Raw genomic sequence first — 17,484 nt, forward strand, 5'->3', positions numbered from 1 at the left:
GTTGGTCCCCTGAGTTTTGTTTCGAGTTGCCAGGCTCCGTTGTCCATTGGTTGGATTTCCACAGCAAGTGCCTCTGTTGAGTTTTAGCCACCGCTACCTGCTTCGCTCTGTCATTGTATATGTTCCTCCGACTTGAGGGCAGTCACCTCCATTGTAACGCTGTGTCCCCTCCCCTGTGCATACACAGTAAGTTTATACCACCTTCCAGTTCCTTGGTGAGAAAAGACCACTGCTTTTGAAGAAGAAACTTTTTTTTATTGTTTAAAAAAAAACAACACAAAAGGTTGTTTCGGTAACAGTACAAAACAATACAATTCTACAAAAGATTAAAGACCTAAAAATTATTGCCGATCTTTTTTGCTTTTGAGTTTTTGAACTCTTGACTTTAAAATGACTTAATTTTTACAAAGTAAGATGTCTAATGGCTTTAATCCATGGTGTCTTTTTGAAAGACATGAGAATGGCACATTTTCAAACACTGACAAAGACAGAAGAAATTATTATTTAATATATAAGGTGCTTGGGATGACTTCATTGCAGTTTATGGGGCTGGTTTGAACCCATAATGGTTTCATGAATCTTTCAGTCTTAGAGAGCCATCATCTGCAAAGTTGAGTCATATCAGGCAGCCTCTGAAAGGGAGTAAAGGCTGTGTTCTCCTAATTCACGGATACAAATTAATGGCTGGGTGCTTCTCAATTTTATTCTTTTCTCATAAATGTTCCTTGAATGTTGGCACCTTCTACTGAAGGTCTATATTAAAATCTAGTCCCAGGTGATGCCTCATTTAATAAAATTAACTATTTTGCAATAGTTATTTCAATATACATTTCTCAAGGTATCCTCAGAGAGAACACTGTGACTCCAGGTCATCTACTGCATTAACAAATTTGCAATCCCCTGTTCCACGGTGGGGAGATATCCCCAACCCAAATGAAGCTCAGGCATGAGAGCAGATTTGTGGAGGTTGTAGTATCAGGGAATGGGCTGCTTTGTCAGAGATGGCAAAGGTCTACATTCTTGTAACCAAAAAGCTTTGAAAACTGAGGTGTTCCTTTTTTTCTCCCTAAATTTGGTGCCATAATTCATTTGATAGCAAAACCTGACTTGAACTGACTTGAGATTATTATAGTTTTTATTTATGCCACTCCATGGGCTGTTCATTAATTTTGTCCGAAGAAATACCAATGAGTTTGACTTACAGGGATTACCCCAGACTCTGTGGAGATGTTTTGTAATATCCAGTATATGCCCCATACTACCTTTTTAAATGCAAAAAAAAAAATGATGAATTCTGAAACACATCTGGCCTGAAGGGCTTTGGATGAGGGATTGTAGACACTTAAGCAGCATCACATAACGATCTGGCTTCATCCAAAACATGAAAATATTACACGGCAAATTCTATTTTTTATCCTTTTTGGCTCAATTCTTGTACAACCTTTTTTTATACTGACTTGCTTTTTTGCTCAGGGGAAGAAGAGAAAGCCTGAGTCAGATTGTTAGGGAAACTACTGGCTTTTTTTTAAGGATTGCATTGATTCAACACTTTCTGTTGTACCCAGAAGTGGGTATGTCTTACTTGTGGCAGAAGAAGTTCAATGATAATTCTGTTGAAATGTGGGTTCTCTCTGTGTGAGACATAGGTTATTATGTGAGTTTCAGTTCCAAGTGTCTGCCTCTGCTAGGTTGGGGGGTACTGTTTTATTATAATGTATTTGTGAGTATATTTATTTTAAAATGCTTAATGTTACTCAGCCTTAGAAATTCCAAAATATGTTCAAGGACCCTCAATCATTGAAAAAGGTGTAAAAACAATTCTCATTTATTTTTACAAAAACAAAGTCAAGAGAGTTGTTCTTTATGTTTTAAAATTTAATTTTTACACCTGAAAGGAGAAGAAACTAAAAATGCTGTTAGTGATGGTCCCTTTATACGAACACATATATGTTTAATTATGTCTCTATTTGGATCTGTTAAGCCATATATTGTTGATTCTTAGGAGTAAACATTTGAGAGACCATTTCTAATATTTAGATGACAAGAGCATTTTGATCACAGTTGCTTAGATGCAAAGAATTGTATGTCTTTGTCTTTCTAGAAGTCAATACCATAATAATTTTTTTTCTTACTGAATTGTATCATCAACAGATTTAATTTTATTACATCATATTCCACTTTAAACGTGTCTTAACTCACTTGAGGACGCTTAAAAGATTCACACTTTTGGACATAAAATGTTTTGAATCTTTCTCATTTCCTTATCTTCTTAGTGACTCAGCTTTGAAAAAATACCTACTAACCATAACCTTCCATATTCTGGACTAAATCTTGTTTAGTTCAGACCAGTGATGGCAGATTTGGTATTTTGAAGAGGAGGTAATAGCTATTATATTTTACACTTGCTTGATGTGACAACTCTAAAGACATTTTTAAACTGTTAAGAGTGCCTATGGCTATTTTGATATATATTAGAACCTGTGTTTGCTACTTTAGAAGCTTTTGTGGCAGAATTGTAACCTGATTTTCATATCTTGTATTTCTGAATCACAACAAGAAATAAATGGGGAACACGCTTTACAGATTCAAAAACTTCTTTTTAGAAATGTCCATTTTTTTAAAGAGATGTTTAAACAAAACACAAACCTCTTTCATAATGTTATCCTAACCTTGCATCTTAAACACTTGACAAGGCTTGATTTACATCACTTTTTTAGGAAGTAATATTTTCACGGTAAGTATTTCGTATTCTGGGCCCTCGTTTCAAATGTGTTCAGTGTTTGTTTGACTCCAGTGTGGGATATATGAGTCAAAGAGTAAGAAATGTGGAATTTAATAAAATTTCTTAAGTAATTATGTTTCATACACAAATAAATTGATTTCCCGTACTTTAAAGCTTCATATTCCAACAATGAAATATCTCCTAGACTCTTGAAGGGCATAGAAGAGAGATACGGGAAAGGACACGCCTTAATATTTATTTCTCCGTCCTTAAATAGAAAAATTTTGGTCACATTGAGAAGAGATGCTTTGGATGTCTTGATTGGCAAACTTAACCTGTCTTTAAATTTGAGCAACTTATATATGTAAATGGCATAGGTATCACTTCTATAATTTTTTATGTTTGGACGTTTAAAAAGAGAAACATTTCCTGACCTCTGTTCCACTCCTGATTTTATACACCCCATTTTTCCTCCTTCAACATGTATTTATTGAGTGCCTGTGACGAGCTCGGTATCCAGGCGCCAGGGATATGACTTTGCATAAACAATCTGTCCCTCCCTCGTGGCAATTACATTTCTTATTTCCCTCCTGCCTTCATCCCTCTGAAGGCTCTTACAAGCCTTACGAGAGGAAGGGGAACCACTCCCCATTCCTTTCTTCAGGCCTCTGAATTTTATGCCACAATTATTTGAATGCCAGGCACTATTCTAGGCTGGGAATGCACAAAGGCAAATATGGTCCCTGCCCTCAAATAGTTTATAATCTAGGGAGAAAGACACACGCCAGAAATTACATGGTGATCCAACAATAGCTATGATTAAGGTATCATAACATTTGAAAACGTAACCCGTGCTAGTCACTGTTGTGAGTGCTTTGCATTTTACTCATTTAAATCATCCACTAACCCTACCAGTGGTACCTTTATATCCCCATGTTATAAATGAGGACACAGGCACAGAGCGGGTGTAAGTAACTAGGTTAGGGTCGCGGCTGCAAAGCCAGGATCCACACCAGTTTTCTGTCTTCGAAGCTCCTAGCCTGCGTACGAAACCTCTTCTAGTGGCATAAGTGGAATCCTAGGACTGCCCAGGATAGTCGGGGATGATCTCACAGGGGAGAAAGTTGTTGAGGTAAACCTTGAGGAATGAGTATGAATTTGCCACAGGAAAGTCGGGTTCCTTTCAGGGAGATGAGCAGATGTGCAAAGGCAAAAGACATGCGAGATCTTGGCGTATTCCAGAAAGCACATAGAGGTGATGTGGCTACAAGAAGGGAAAGTGGAAGGATTGGGTGGGTGTCCAGGGGGTAGGCTTGGGTCACATCATCCCATGCGCAGGAGTTGAGATTTCGGCCTCTGAAGAGCTTTGAGCAGAAATATGAAATGGCAAGATTTAGAAAGATTATGGTTCCCTTTGAAATTCAGGCGTTGCTGAGCCCTTGCGCCTTGGAATAAACATTTCTCATTACTTTGGAAAAAAACATATTAAGATAGAAGATAAACATATTGTTAAGGGTTGAATTGTGTGTCCTCAAAAGATGTTGATGTCCTAATCCCCAGTACCTGTGGATGTGACCTTATTTGGGAATGGGGTCTTCATAGATATAACCAAGTTAAGATGAGGTTATTAGGGTCCTAATCCAATGTGACTGGTGACCTCATAAAAATAGGAGAAAACAGACACACACAGGGAGAATGCCACAGGAGGACAGTGGTACAGATCGGAGTGAAGCAGCTGCAAGCCAAAGATTGCCAGCCCCCAACGAAAGCTAGAAAGAGGTAAGGAAAGATTTTTCCCTAGAGCCTTCAGAGGAGCATGGCCCTACTGACACCTTGATTTTGGACTTTGAGCTTCCAGAACTGTGGGAGAATAAATTTCTGCTTTAAGCCACCCAGCTTGTGGTACTTTGTTACTGCAGCTCTAGATAACAAACATATTAACCTTGATTTTTCTAAATGTGTTCATCAACAGTTAATGTCTGGGAGATACTGTGCTCTGTGCTAAAGAGTATAAGAGAATAAACATTAGTTATTGAACATAAGAATGTATATTCTTTGCCTGTTTCCCCTCAATACTGTGGTGTTTCATGTCAATCCAACAAGAGCAGTAAACATTTGAAACGTATAAGACAAGTTCCTAATCTCAGTTGATTCACTTTAAATGCCAAGTCATTAATTTGAAAGGAAAAAATTGCCACGAGTGAGTTTATTGTGCTTTCCTTTGTAAACCACACGTAAACGTTATTTGCTGGCTGTTAAACTTTCGCAACAGAATGACTTCCCTGCACTTCGTTGCTTGGTTTCAAAAGTTGTTGCTTGGGGCTTCCCTGGTGGTGCAGTGGTTGAGAGTCCGCCTGCCGATACAGGGGACACGGGTTCATTTCCCGGTCCAGGAGGATCCCACATGCCGTGGAGCGGCTGGGCCCGTGAACCATGGCGGCTGAGCCTGCGCGTCCAGAGCCTGTGCTCCGCAACGGGAGAGGCCACAACAGTGAGAGGCCCGCGTATCGGAAAAAAAAAAAAAAAAAAGTTGTTGCTTAATGATTCCAAACATTTTTTTGAGGCTTAGGACCCACCAAAAATTAGCCAGGTGGGTTTTTCAGTTAAACCAAGGCTTGTTGGTTTAGATTTGGTAAAAGAGTTTCCTGATGAGGACAAGGATGGTTTGAGAGCACACAGTGGATTACTTGGATGCGATCACACTTACAGAAGAGGGGCTCTGGAGCAGAAATGAGTCAGGAACAGTACTACTGTTAGTATTACTAGTAACTAATGCTAATAGGGAATTAGTATTATAATAATAACATTATTTTATAATGTTTGCCAACAACATGTGTAAACTGTCTTAAAGCATATGGCCCTATTTAACATAAGAGTTTGTAGTATATAAGATACTTATGTCAATTATATCTCAATAAAGTTGGAAACAATAATGTAGAAGATAACTTGAAATTGGAAATTAGTGTTTTGGATTGCTTATCTAGGCCTGTGGGATGTTATTTTTTAAGCAGTTTCTTTTTCTTTTATGCAGGCTATCTGCTTGTTTTTACTCTCCCTACTCAGTTCATTTTGTTGATGGATTTATTTTCACGTCAGTTTGCCTAAATGGTTTGGGGTCATGTTTTATATTTTTAACTCTTTCATCTGACCTATTAGTTGTCAGTTCCCTCTCAGTAAACACTGTATTTCTATCCTTGTTTTAAATAAAAATTTTAATAGTTGGGAAGATTTGATATATACCTATATTAAATATTAGTATTTATGTTCAGGTTAGAATAATGTCCTTTTTGAATTTCATAAACTTTGGGAAGATTTATATTGGTGATGGATGAAGAGAACCTTCTGAATGATACTGTTAAACATCAACCAGTAGGTGGCAAAAACTGGCAATAAAAAGCTTTTTGTTTGGCAGATTGGAGAATAAAGAAGGGAAACACAGGCCTTTCAGACCCTTGGTACAATCTCCGTTCCCTGCATCTTGTTCTTTTCTCTTCCCGGTGCCACCCTACTGCTAGAAGCCAGCCAGGCAAAACCACGAAAAGGACCATCCATTGGCTCTAAGTGGAAGACATCTTGGGAAGTGAAAAGCCCACAGTGCCTACATTTTGGAGGTTATCGGAAGGTCTCTAGATTCGCACCTAGAACTCCTGACTTAGACCAGTGCTCCCTCCGCTAGCTCACCAATACTCACAAATAGTTAAGTCACACACCTCCAAGGAATACTTGTCCTTACATTTTGGGTGGACTCTAATAAGCATGCAATCTGAATGGAGGAACGGTTTCACTCTTTTGATTGAAAGAGTATCTAGAACATTCCTAGGGAATATATAGCCTTAGTCAAGGAATAATGCAGACCTGTCTGGAGAATGTTTGGTTATGGTCAAGATGCCACTTAAGTGTGGAGGAATCTGTAAAGTGAGGCTCTGTGGAGTAAAGGAGAAAAAAAGGCAGCTTTCCTTTTTCTGGGAATGGGATATCTGTTTCCTTCTGGTCTCCCTCTTTGCAGAAGTACAGTCTTTTTTCCAGCTCTGGCCTCTCATTTCCTCACTGACATGCTAGGTCTCAAGCACTAAGCCTTTCAATTCCTCTTAAGTAATTTTGGGGGGTTAGGACAAGGTTCTGAGGAGATCCCTAAACCATGGTGTGTGGCATTAATACGGGCTTCTGCTATTCTGTGAAAACATATATCCAGGTCATTCTATACCCAGTGTCTCTCTCCAGGCCAGCACACCTCCCTGCCACTGCCATGGATAAAAGGGGACTTTGTTACAGCAGTTGGAAGGTGAGAAGGACCACCTTCCTTCATTCCCTCTTGCCTGGATAAGACATTTGTACCAGGCACCCATTCCTATATGCAAGAGGTTGGCATGTTGGCCGATTGTATTTGATAAAATGAAGAAATGAAAATAATTTGCCGTGCTTATTTTGCCACAGAATGAATGCTTTGATTTTAGACTAGGAAAGAGACAAAATATAGTGTGAGAACATATTTGTACACATGGCAGTACTCACTTGTCATGTTTCTATGACCTCAACAGGCCAGTGTCCCTATATGTTTGTACTTGAGTCCTATTAGGTAAGCTGCCGTGCTAATTTTTTCCTGGCACTTTATTTGTCAGACTCTTAGAGATAAAAATAAACACATGCAACTTGTTTGCCCTATGTGCTTTTCTCCTGGGAGCTATTCATCCTGGTGAATTTTTTATAAAAAATGTGTACATATGTATGTGTAATATATAGGTTTGTGTATGTATAGATAACTCGAGAAGGTGCGAACATCTAAGATTGGCTGCTAGGCGACCGCGGAGGCCTTTAGAAACCCACCCACCCTGGCTGGGGGTCTGCGTGCCTGAAAGTTGCCCTGTAGCCCCCAGTGGCGTCCAGCCCTCACCCAGTACCGAAATTGTTAGGAGCAGAGGAAAAGCATTTACTTTACCACTCGAAAGCCCTTGGTATCCCTCACTAATCCCTCGGCCGCGCCACCGAGAGCTCTGTGTGGCCTCGGTCACGGATGGTGTCTCCGGAGTGTATGTTGTGCGTGGACACCTAGGAAGCAGCTTGCACGTAAACACGATGCTTGGGGCTTCCCTCGCGGATGAACGTGCAGCGTCGCCTCTCTTGATGGGAGGGCAGCGCTGAGGCCCCTGGTAACACGATGTGTGGACACACACACACGCACGCACACACCGCGCGCGCGCACGGCTAGAAACGGTCGAAGTCCTTGGTAACACGATGTGTGGACGCGGACACACACACACACACACACACACACACACACCCCGCGCGCGCACGGCTAGGAAGGGTCGAAGCGATTCCCGGCGCTCTTCCAGCGCTTTTTTTGTCGGCGTCCCCTCCAGCTCCTGGCCCCGGCAGCCGCCCGACCGGCCGCGTGCGGCTCCCCGGGCGCCCCCGGCCCCTCGCGGGCCCCGGAGCCTCCGAGCGCGCGCCGGGCCCGCCGCAGGCCCGACGAGGCCCCTGGCACACCCACCGCGCCGCGGCCGCGCGGGAGGCCTGCGCCGCCCGCGCCACCCACCGGCCGGGCCCAGCGGGCGGGCGCAGCAGGCGGGGGCCGTCCCGGGCGCTCCCGCCCCGGCCGCGGGCCTGCGCGCCATGAGTCCCCGGCGGGGCGCGCCACTCCCGGGCCGGCCGCGGCTCCTTTAACCCGGCAAGGGGAGCGGGGCGGAGGGCGCGGAGGGGGCGGAGGGGGCGGCGGGGCGGCACCGAGGAGGGCTCTTTCTTTCTTCTTTTTTTGAATGAACCGTGTGACGTACGAACAGGAAACCAGTCGGTTCGAGAGGAGAATGAAGAGGCCAGGCCCCCCCGCGCCGCGCCCGCCCCCTTCCTCCTCGCGCCCGCCCCCGCCCCCGCCCGCCGCGCTCCCGCCCGCCGCTCTCGGTTTCCCCGCCGAGCCGCCGCCGCCGCCGCAGCCGCCAGCGAAGGTGCCGGGCGCCGGGCCCTCCCCGCCGGCGCGGCCGTCATCTCCCGGAGCGGGTGCGCGGCGGGAGCGCGGGGGAAGGCGGGCGCCGCCAGCGCCGCCGCGCAGGACAGGAGGAGGAGAAAGGGTGCGCAGCCCGGAGGCGGGGTGCGCCGGTGGGGTGCAGCGGAAGAGGGGGTCCAGGGGGGAGAACTTCGTAGCAGTCATCCTTTTTAGGAAAAGAGGGAAAAAATAAAGCCCTCCCCCACCACGTCCTTCTCCCCAGCCCTCGCCGCACCACACACAGCGCGGGCTTCTCGCGCTCGGCACCGGCGGGCCGGGCGCGTCCAGCCTTCATTTATCAAGCAGCTTTTCGGAAAATGCATTCGCTGTTCGGAGTTTAATCAGAGGAGGATTCCTGCCCCCGGCCCCGGCTCGTCCACCGGCCCCCGGTCCCTGTCTCTCTCCTGTGGAGGCGTGAAGCGGTCCCGCGGACAGAGATCCATGTCTGTGCCCGCGCGTGTGTGTGCGCGTGTAAATTGCCGAGAGGGGGAAAATCACAGGACTTCTGCAAATACTGGACTGAAAATTGTAATTCATCTGCCGCCGCCGCTGCCTTTCTTTGCTCGTGCTCTTGAGATCTCCGGTTGGGATTCCTACGGATTGACATTTCTGTGAAGAAGTCTGGGAATCAAACTGGAAATTCTCCTAATTTTTACACCCTCCGCCCCCAACTCCTGATTCATTTGGAAGTTTCACAGCAGCTATCACTGGAGAGTCCTGAAGATTGATGGAATCTTTGCCTTATGCATTTGTTTTCACAGAAAAGGAAACTTGACAGAGGATCATGCTGTCCTGAAAAAATACAAGTAAGTTCTTTGCACAGGAAATGGGTTTCATGTAACTTTCAGTGGAAACAGTTGAGATTTTAACTTTAAGTACATTCGAGTAAGTTTAATTTCCAGGCAGTTTATTATATTATTTTTAGCTGTGTAACTTGTAGTGTGTGTGCCCTGCTTTCACCCACTGTATAAAGGGAAATGCACCTGATTTTGACTGATTAGTTTTTTTAACCTTTCAGCATCACGGAGGAAGTAGACTGATATTAACAATAATTAATAATGTGCCTCATGAAATAAAGATCCGAAAGGAATTTAAATAAAAATTTCCTGCATCTCATGCCAAGAGGGAAACACCAGAATCAAGTGTTCCGCGTGACTGAAGACACCCCCTCATCCAAGAATGCAAAGCACATCCAATAAAATAGCTGGATTATAACTATTCTTCTCTCGTGCGGGGCCGTGGGGCGGGAAGCGGGGGCGAGAGGTGCTGTTGGTACCCGGCTGCTTTTCCGTGGGGGAAGGATGGCGCACGCTGGGAGAACAGGGTATGATAACCGGGAGATAGTGATGAAGTACATCCACTATAAGCTGTCGCAGAGGGGCTACGAGTGGGATGCCGGAGACGCGGGCGCCACGTCCCCGGGGGCCGCCCCCGCGCCGGGCATCTTCTCCTCCCAGCCTGGGAGCACCCCAGCGCCATCCAGGACCTCCCCGCCGCCGCCCCAGACCGCTCCCGCCGCCCCCGCCAGGGGGCCTGCGCTCAGCCCCGTGCCACCTGTGGTCCACCTGACCCTGCGCCAGGCCGGTGATGATTTTTCTCGTCGCTACCGCCGCGACTTCGCCGAGATGTCCAGCCAGCTGCACCTGACGCCCTTCACCGCGAGGGGACGCTTTGCCACGGTGGTGGAGGAGCTCTTCAGGGATGGAGTAAACTGGGGGAGGATCGTGGCCTTCTTTGAGTTCGGTGGGGTCATGTGTGTGGAGAGCGTCAACCGGGAGATGTCCCCCCTGGTGGACAACATCGCCCTGTGGATGACTGAGTACCTGAACCGACACCTGCACACCTGGATCCAGGATAACGGAGGCTGGGTAGGTGCATGTCTGATTGAATGTGAGTCTGGGCTGGACCTCTCGGGTCTGTGATGCGGAGGTTGGAGTCTGGGTGGGCTACTGGGCCAAGGTAGACCGATAAGCCAATGAAATAATATCAGGGTTGTGGCTTCCCTCCCTCTTTCCCTGTACAGAGGTCTCCCTGCCAACCCAACTGTGATCATTGCTTCCCGGCAAAATTGTTTCCCTTGCTTGCCAGACATTGAGGTTCAAAGATCCAGCCTTTGCTGTTCAGTAGGATCTTGGGGTAAATGGCATCCCTTCAGGGTTTCTCAAACTGGGGGTCCAAGGATCCCCCTCATCACGGTACCTGGCCTGAGTAGCCTGTTGAAATGGGACATTTCAGGGACAACTCATAAACTAGATGCCAGGCTGTGTCCTGGCAATCCGCATCAGAAATAAGCTCCCCTGGGGGTTTCTTCTTTGTACTAAAATTTGAGAACCGTCCAGTTGGAAGAGCAGACTCCCCCAGGGGACCAAGGGCATGCCTTTTCTGACTCACTTGGTAAGATCTACCCAAAGAGGAAAACCAGTGTAGCCCCTTTCCCTGGAACACCTGGATGTTTGTAAAGAGGTAGGCTGTGACAGAATTTGCATTGGCTGCGTACCTTGTGTTCTATTTCTATAAATTGTGTGTGATTTTGAGGTTTACTGGAATTTTAGTATCTTCTACTTTTCACCGCCTAGAATCCACGTGATTTGGTGGTCCCCTCTGCTGGCAAAACTTGCACCTAGAGTATCTATATAAAGTGTAGAAGAATTGATTCGTAGCTGTGGATTCTGGCTTTAGCTGAAGTGATTGATGCCTGTATTTTTGAAGAACATCTGTGAACTGTTTTTTTTCTGGTACTGTTGTGCTAGATAGAGCCTCTATCATGTCGCCATAAAGTTCTTTTTGTGTGTGTGGTTCTTTGGGGGAGGGTTACAGATCCTAAGACTGAAGAAGTGTAATTGACATCTATACTTTATATCTGAAGTGATTAATTTGTGAAAAAGTGCAAGAGGAATTAATTCTTGCCTTTTAATCTGAAGAGCTGTCTTTGAAAAAGGATACAATTCAGGGCTTCCTTTCACAGTCTCTAGGGAGAATTACTAATGTTATTATTTTATAGGACCTAACAGGAGCAAACAGCTTAGAAGTCACTACAGGTGTATTCGATTTCAAGAAGCACGTTACATACTTTACTACAGTTTACAAAGTGTGTTAATGGTAAGGGGCCAAAAAGAGAAAAGGCCAAGAAAAGTAGATGACTGACATGAACATCTGATCCTACTTGACCAAAGTTGACAAAATATTGATGCCACTGTTCAGTGTTTAAAAGTAAAACATCCCCATTTAATCTCTAAAATTTAAATGCTTTTGTGAATTGTTTGTTTTTCGAGATCTCATATTATCAGACCTTTAGTAATTCTTGAAGAATTCAGTGAAGTGTGTAAAGAATATTTTTGTTAAATGTTTGGTTAAGTAGGTGGTTTTATTTTTAACCACCATAACCAAAGAGGTAGGGACTTCCAGACGCCAAAAGAATCATTTTAAGACCAAAGTAGAGCTAATATAACAGTTTGACTATTACATATTTTTGTGAAAATAATTTTAAAAATTTTCTTTCTAGTTGAAAGAAATCCATAGTGGTAACTGTCATGTGTCAAGTAATTTAATAAAAAGATGGGAAATGGAGACATATGTTTATGATAGAAATTAAGATATAATCTTGATCTTTATTGTCGAGTTGTGGTATATTAACATCTCATACAGTTGAATTTTCTTTTTAAGTGAAGGCTCACCTTTTCCTCCTTTCAAAATAGAGTTTTCTTAGTAGAACCTATCTTTGTGGTCAACAGGTATCTGAGGTTGATAAATGTAGAGGCTACATTTTATGATGCCAAACCACAATGACGTACCGTAGCACATGATAAACTTTTTTTGGACAAAACCTCTTATAGTAAAAATAAATCATATAGAAGCACAAATAGCTGATGGTAAAATGTGTAGCTTTCAGGACAACATATAGATGGATGACTAGGAAAGCAGAGGACTTTGGCAAAAAAAAAAAGTATGTATCAGGAAATGCAATCATAAATGTCCACTTTGGAATAATAAAAGTGGTAGTACTCGAGAGCCTGACGTACTTATCCTTTCAAAGGTGCATCACGAACCTACATTTTTATTTTAAGTGTTTGGCATACAGACAGATTTTCCTCCAAATTTGCACCAATCAGTGTTGCGTCTCTAATAATATGTTGCGTCTTGCAGTGTAAAGGACTCAGTAAGGATGGTAAAACTTCAGAAGAGAGCTAGCACATTCTTTTAACGTTGGACAAGGTTGTACTTGTACTGTTTACAGGGCTTGGTGGATCAGCTCATCTACTGAATCTATTCTTATGGGGGCTTTAGATTCTAAGTCACATTTTTCTTCTTTGCTGCTGCTACTTCTGAGGCCGAGGAAAAACAGTTTGCATTCCATGTTCCATAACTTGGAGAAAGCAGGGCCTTGGATGATAGGTGTCTGAGAGATGGTCCTAGAAGTCTACAAATTATATAAAGACTAAAGAAGAAGTTGGCGGTGGGGTGGAGTATGGCTTTATTCCTAAGTCTGAAGAAGGCTTCCAGAGGGAGGCAGTTCTAGATGTCTGAGACCCTGCCACTCCAAGTGTGGCTCAGGGACCAGCAGCCTGGGCGTCACCTGGGAGCTTCTTAGAGATGCAGAGTCTCAGGTCCCGCCCCAGAGCTTCTGAGTCAGAATCTGTGGTTCGCACGTCTACAGGTGTTTGTGTGCACGTGAGAGTTAGAGATGCTGGCCGCCCTCACCGACCATCGATTCTCGTGGACGCCTTTTAGGAAAAACGGCAATCTGGGATGGATCCTACAGTGTACCTTTCCAGTGGCCCCATGGGTCCATAATATTACCTAGGATGCTGAATATTTCCCATGTGTCCGCTAGAGTGATCTGACCCCTGGAAGAAATAGACTGGAATGCAAGAGAGACAGGAGAGAAATTGTTATAAGCTCCATCCTCTCAAGAATGTTTTGGGTGGTAGCTATACAATTTGTGTTGGCATTACAGACCCCATGAAAGTAAGATAGCTTTTCTACTCCAGTTAAAGACAGGAAATTTAGCTCTTTTAATAGCTCCATTTGGTATTGTTTGATCCCCTTGTTACACAGTTCAAATTCTGTAAATGAGTTTAGGGGCCCTGAGACCGCTTCACGACCAAGGGGCTCTTGCAAGCAGAGGGTTGAGATTTGGGGAAGTTGATGGTGAATGAACATTGATCGCGCCCTCCGAACTGAGAAATGTGACAACATTTCGCCTCATGTCTTAGGAGAGAGTGATATGTTTGACAGCTGCAAGAATGACATGCCATAACTTGGATATTGGGTTCATTCTGTTGACGACATGGTGGTGCGACTTCTTTTGTGTGTTTGTCATTTGGTCTTTGTGGTTTAGGAAGACAGGAACTTACTTCTCCACATCCAGTAGAGGTTGGCTTCCTTTTTATTAGTTGGTCAGCAAGCAGTTTCTCTTTTCTGTACATAGTCCACATCCACCCAAACGTTTGATTAACTGGAAAGCAATACTCTTCTCAGGCCAGTGTACAAAATACATGAAAAAGCATCAGTTTTCTAGTGGCTGAGTTTCAGCTGCTTATAGCTAATTTTGGCAGCAAAATGATAGGATTACAAATAGCCTGAAGATGATCCAGTCTTAAATAATATATTTAATGATGAACTTTCCTTGGGAAAGTGCATCTTCCTGCCTGCTAAGAATCACATGACCCCTTTCAGTAATTTATTTTGTAGAGAAAGATACATTATTGCTCCTAGAGTTTGCAGTTATGTGCTGTTGAGTGATTGCTTTGGGGGACTTTTGTAAAATTTTATAGTTCACTCAGTTCTCTTTTCTGTTTTAGGGCCTTTGTTGCTGTTTAATGTTGGTGGAAAACATGGCTTTCTTCTGTGCATCCTGTTACTTTTAGCTGTGCTTTCTAGTGAGAACTGATTGATCTCTTTAGCAATCCTTGATTGAACTGGTACATTTCAGAATTGCTAAATGTTATTAGACTACACAGCACACCAGGTAACAGAAAGCCACAGATTTTTTTTTCTTTTAAGACAAACTCTTAAATAGTTTTTCTTTATCTCAACTCCCAGTCCTAGTCAGCTCTTTGGAGGATGATAAACCCACTCATAAAGCAGGTGTGTGGGTGCTATGTGTATTAATGGTGGTCTCTCCCACTCAGCACGTCCCCGCACCCATATCTGAGGTCATCCATCATGTCTTCACCAAGACTTTAGCAAAGCAGTATTTCAGCAGAAGTGCATTTGTGCTGCAAAAACAACACTGTATTTGTAGTGTACAAGTAAAAAGGTTTTTTTTTTCCCACAGAGATATATCGTATTTGAGGTTCAATTCAAACAAAATCAGTGCTTGACGTTGAAACGCGGTTAACGATGAGAGTCAGCCAAGGACGGAGACAGTTATTCAACAAACATGACTGCAAGTCTTCTATGTGCCCGGCCCTGGGTTAGTTTGGGGGTCCAGGGAGGAAGGCTTTTCCCCCTGCCCTGGAGGCCCTCACAGGCCAGGGCTGGAGATGTCGTTGTGAACCCAGTTGCCACACAGCCTGATAAAATGATTCTAAACTCTCAGATTTAGAGGGAAAAAGAAGAAACAAAACAAAACAAAACAAAACCCTAAGGATGTGTTATTTTGCATACACTTCAATCTTTGTCTGAAAAAGTTATTTCTAACCATATGGTTGTTCATGTGTGCATTAGGCCTGATTTAACTAGGAAGAGAAATATAGATGATTTAAAAAATACTATGTTACACGGACGTACGCTTAAGAGAACTGAAAGGCAGGGGGAGTTCCCTCGGTAAATATTTACCCATTAGGTGCTCTTTCTACATATTATGAAGACTTAATAAACACTAGCCTGCAGTTTTTAAAGTATTTCATTAATTTTTTTTTTTGGTAAAAGACACCCGAGACTGATGAGGTTGATTAGAATAGATTAATTTGAAGAACTATCTTTCTTAAATCATTCTGGCATGCAGACAAGTCCAAGTCGATTTGAACCAGAACAGGGGAGAGATTAAAACAAAACCTTTTGTTTTGGTTTGGTTTTAGGTTCTAGCACTGTTCTGTTTATTAAGAGGCTTCTCTTCCAAAACGCTGCTTATAGAAATTCCTAGTCCACTGAGACATTTGTGTTCCTGAAGAGCAGGTGTTTACCATCTAACAGCTTTTATGCGTGGTCCTCTTTCTCTAAATGGAGGTTGTTAAACTTTTGAAGTTACGACAAAGCCATTTTCATTTCTAAAAGTATTTTCGTAGATTGCTGCGTGTTCTGATCTGTGCTCGATTTTGTAGTGCCAACACGATTTCTCTGCTCTTTATTTGCCAGACAAAAGATAAACCCAGCTGTCCTTCAGTGAGAATGATGACGGAATGATTGTTTCTCCAAAGCCGTGTGGGCTTTCTCGTCCGGGACCCTCCCCACTCCCGCCAGCCTCCATCACTGACCCCTACCTGCCCATCACCCCACCACAGGGAGACCTTCAAGGGGTAGCTCCTTGTCACCTTCCAACATGTTAAGGGTGGGATTCACCTAAAGGAAAGAGCATTATGTCTAGATAACCAGCAAGAGGGGGCAGAAAAGGGGTCTGCCCAAGCTGGAATATTATAACCCTTACTCCAATCTTGCTACAGGCAACCGGGCAAGGAAAAATTCTGTCATCAGATATGATGCTTTCCCTCCAGAGATCATAAATTCCAACGCTGTGCAGGGAAAACATAAAATCTGCTGGAAGAGTTTGTACTAGCTCTGATCTCTGCAATGTGAGAGTAGAGTGAGGGTTATACTCTAGCCTTAGATAAAGTTTGACTAACTAAACAACTAAAATAGCTTATACTAAAGATTACTTCCCCAAACGCCCTCTTAAACACGTTAGAAAGAGAATCTCCCTGACATGCTGGCATGGCCACTGGTAGCAGTTACAAAAGCACTAAGGGCTACTTGGCTGATTTTCTTAGGCGATGGACCAAATTCTACGAGCAATTTCACTGGCATCAGTATTTCCATTCTGCTCCTTGTTTTGCCTTCAGAATTTCAGGGATGGAGCCGTATTCCATTTTTAGTTAATAATTGGCTAATCAGCTCTCTGGAGCTTCAGCGTAATGAGTCAGAAGCTTATGACTGCCCCCACTCTCCTTCCTACCCTGTCTCCTGAAACTAGCCCAAGGACCCACTGTGTCAAGTGAAGCTTAAATTTTCCAAGGGAGATTTTACCATTGAGACCAATACATCTTTCTTGTGACAGTTCCAATGACTGTATTTCTCTATTTTTTAACTGTCTTTTCTTAAGCTGTGAAAGAATATGGAGAGTTTATGACTTCTAAGGCTTGGAGCACCAAACAAGGCATGAGTGTTGCAGGTTGTCTTTTCTTGACTTTTTCTAACTCTTCTACACAAATACTAAGATTTCTTCTGCTTTGCAGTACGATGAATGTCATACCTATGTATTACCTTTGAAATTCAATTGCAGCCGAATATTCTACTGAGATGCATTAGAATTTTCAAAGGGAATATGGGACAAAAACTTAGTCTTCTTAGTTCAGTGCCTTCTTACAATTAGCATAGGAATAAAATTAATTACAAATTATATCATCATCTTTACATATTGATATTTTATCTCTTTGGAAAAAAAGAAAGTCTATAAAGGATACCAGTTGGCACCTGTAAGTCTAAAATTTCAGGACTATCTCCTAGCTATTTTCCCTTTTTTTTTTTAACATCTTTATTGGAGTATAATTGCTTTACAATGGTGTGTTAGTTTCTGCTTTATAACAAAGTGAATCAGCTATACGTATACATATGTTCCCATATCTCT

At 43.4% G+C, this 17,484-nt stretch overlaps 1 protein-coding gene across 1 annotated transcript in view; it reads left to right on the top strand.

Annotated features, from left to right (window-relative positions):
• The first annotated feature begins 10,000 nt into the window (after positions 1 to 10,000).
• The window catches only part of BCL2 (BCL2 apoptosis regulator), a 176,147-nt gene continuing 168,663 nt past the window's right edge, over positions 10,001 to 17,484 (top strand). The window contains exon 1 of the mRNA XM_065889734.1: positions 10,001 to 10,567. Coding sequence (XP_065745806.1) covers positions 10,001 to 10,567 — 567 coding nt within the window. The remainder of the gene's footprint in view (positions 10,568 to 17,484) is intronic.

Source organism: Phocoena phocoena, chromosome 13, assembly GCF_963924675.1.
Source record: "Phocoena phocoena chromosome 13, mPhoPho1.1, whole genome shotgun sequence".
Classification (NCBI taxonomy): Eukaryota; Metazoa; Chordata; class Mammalia; order Artiodactyla; family Phocoenidae; genus Phocoena; species Phocoena phocoena.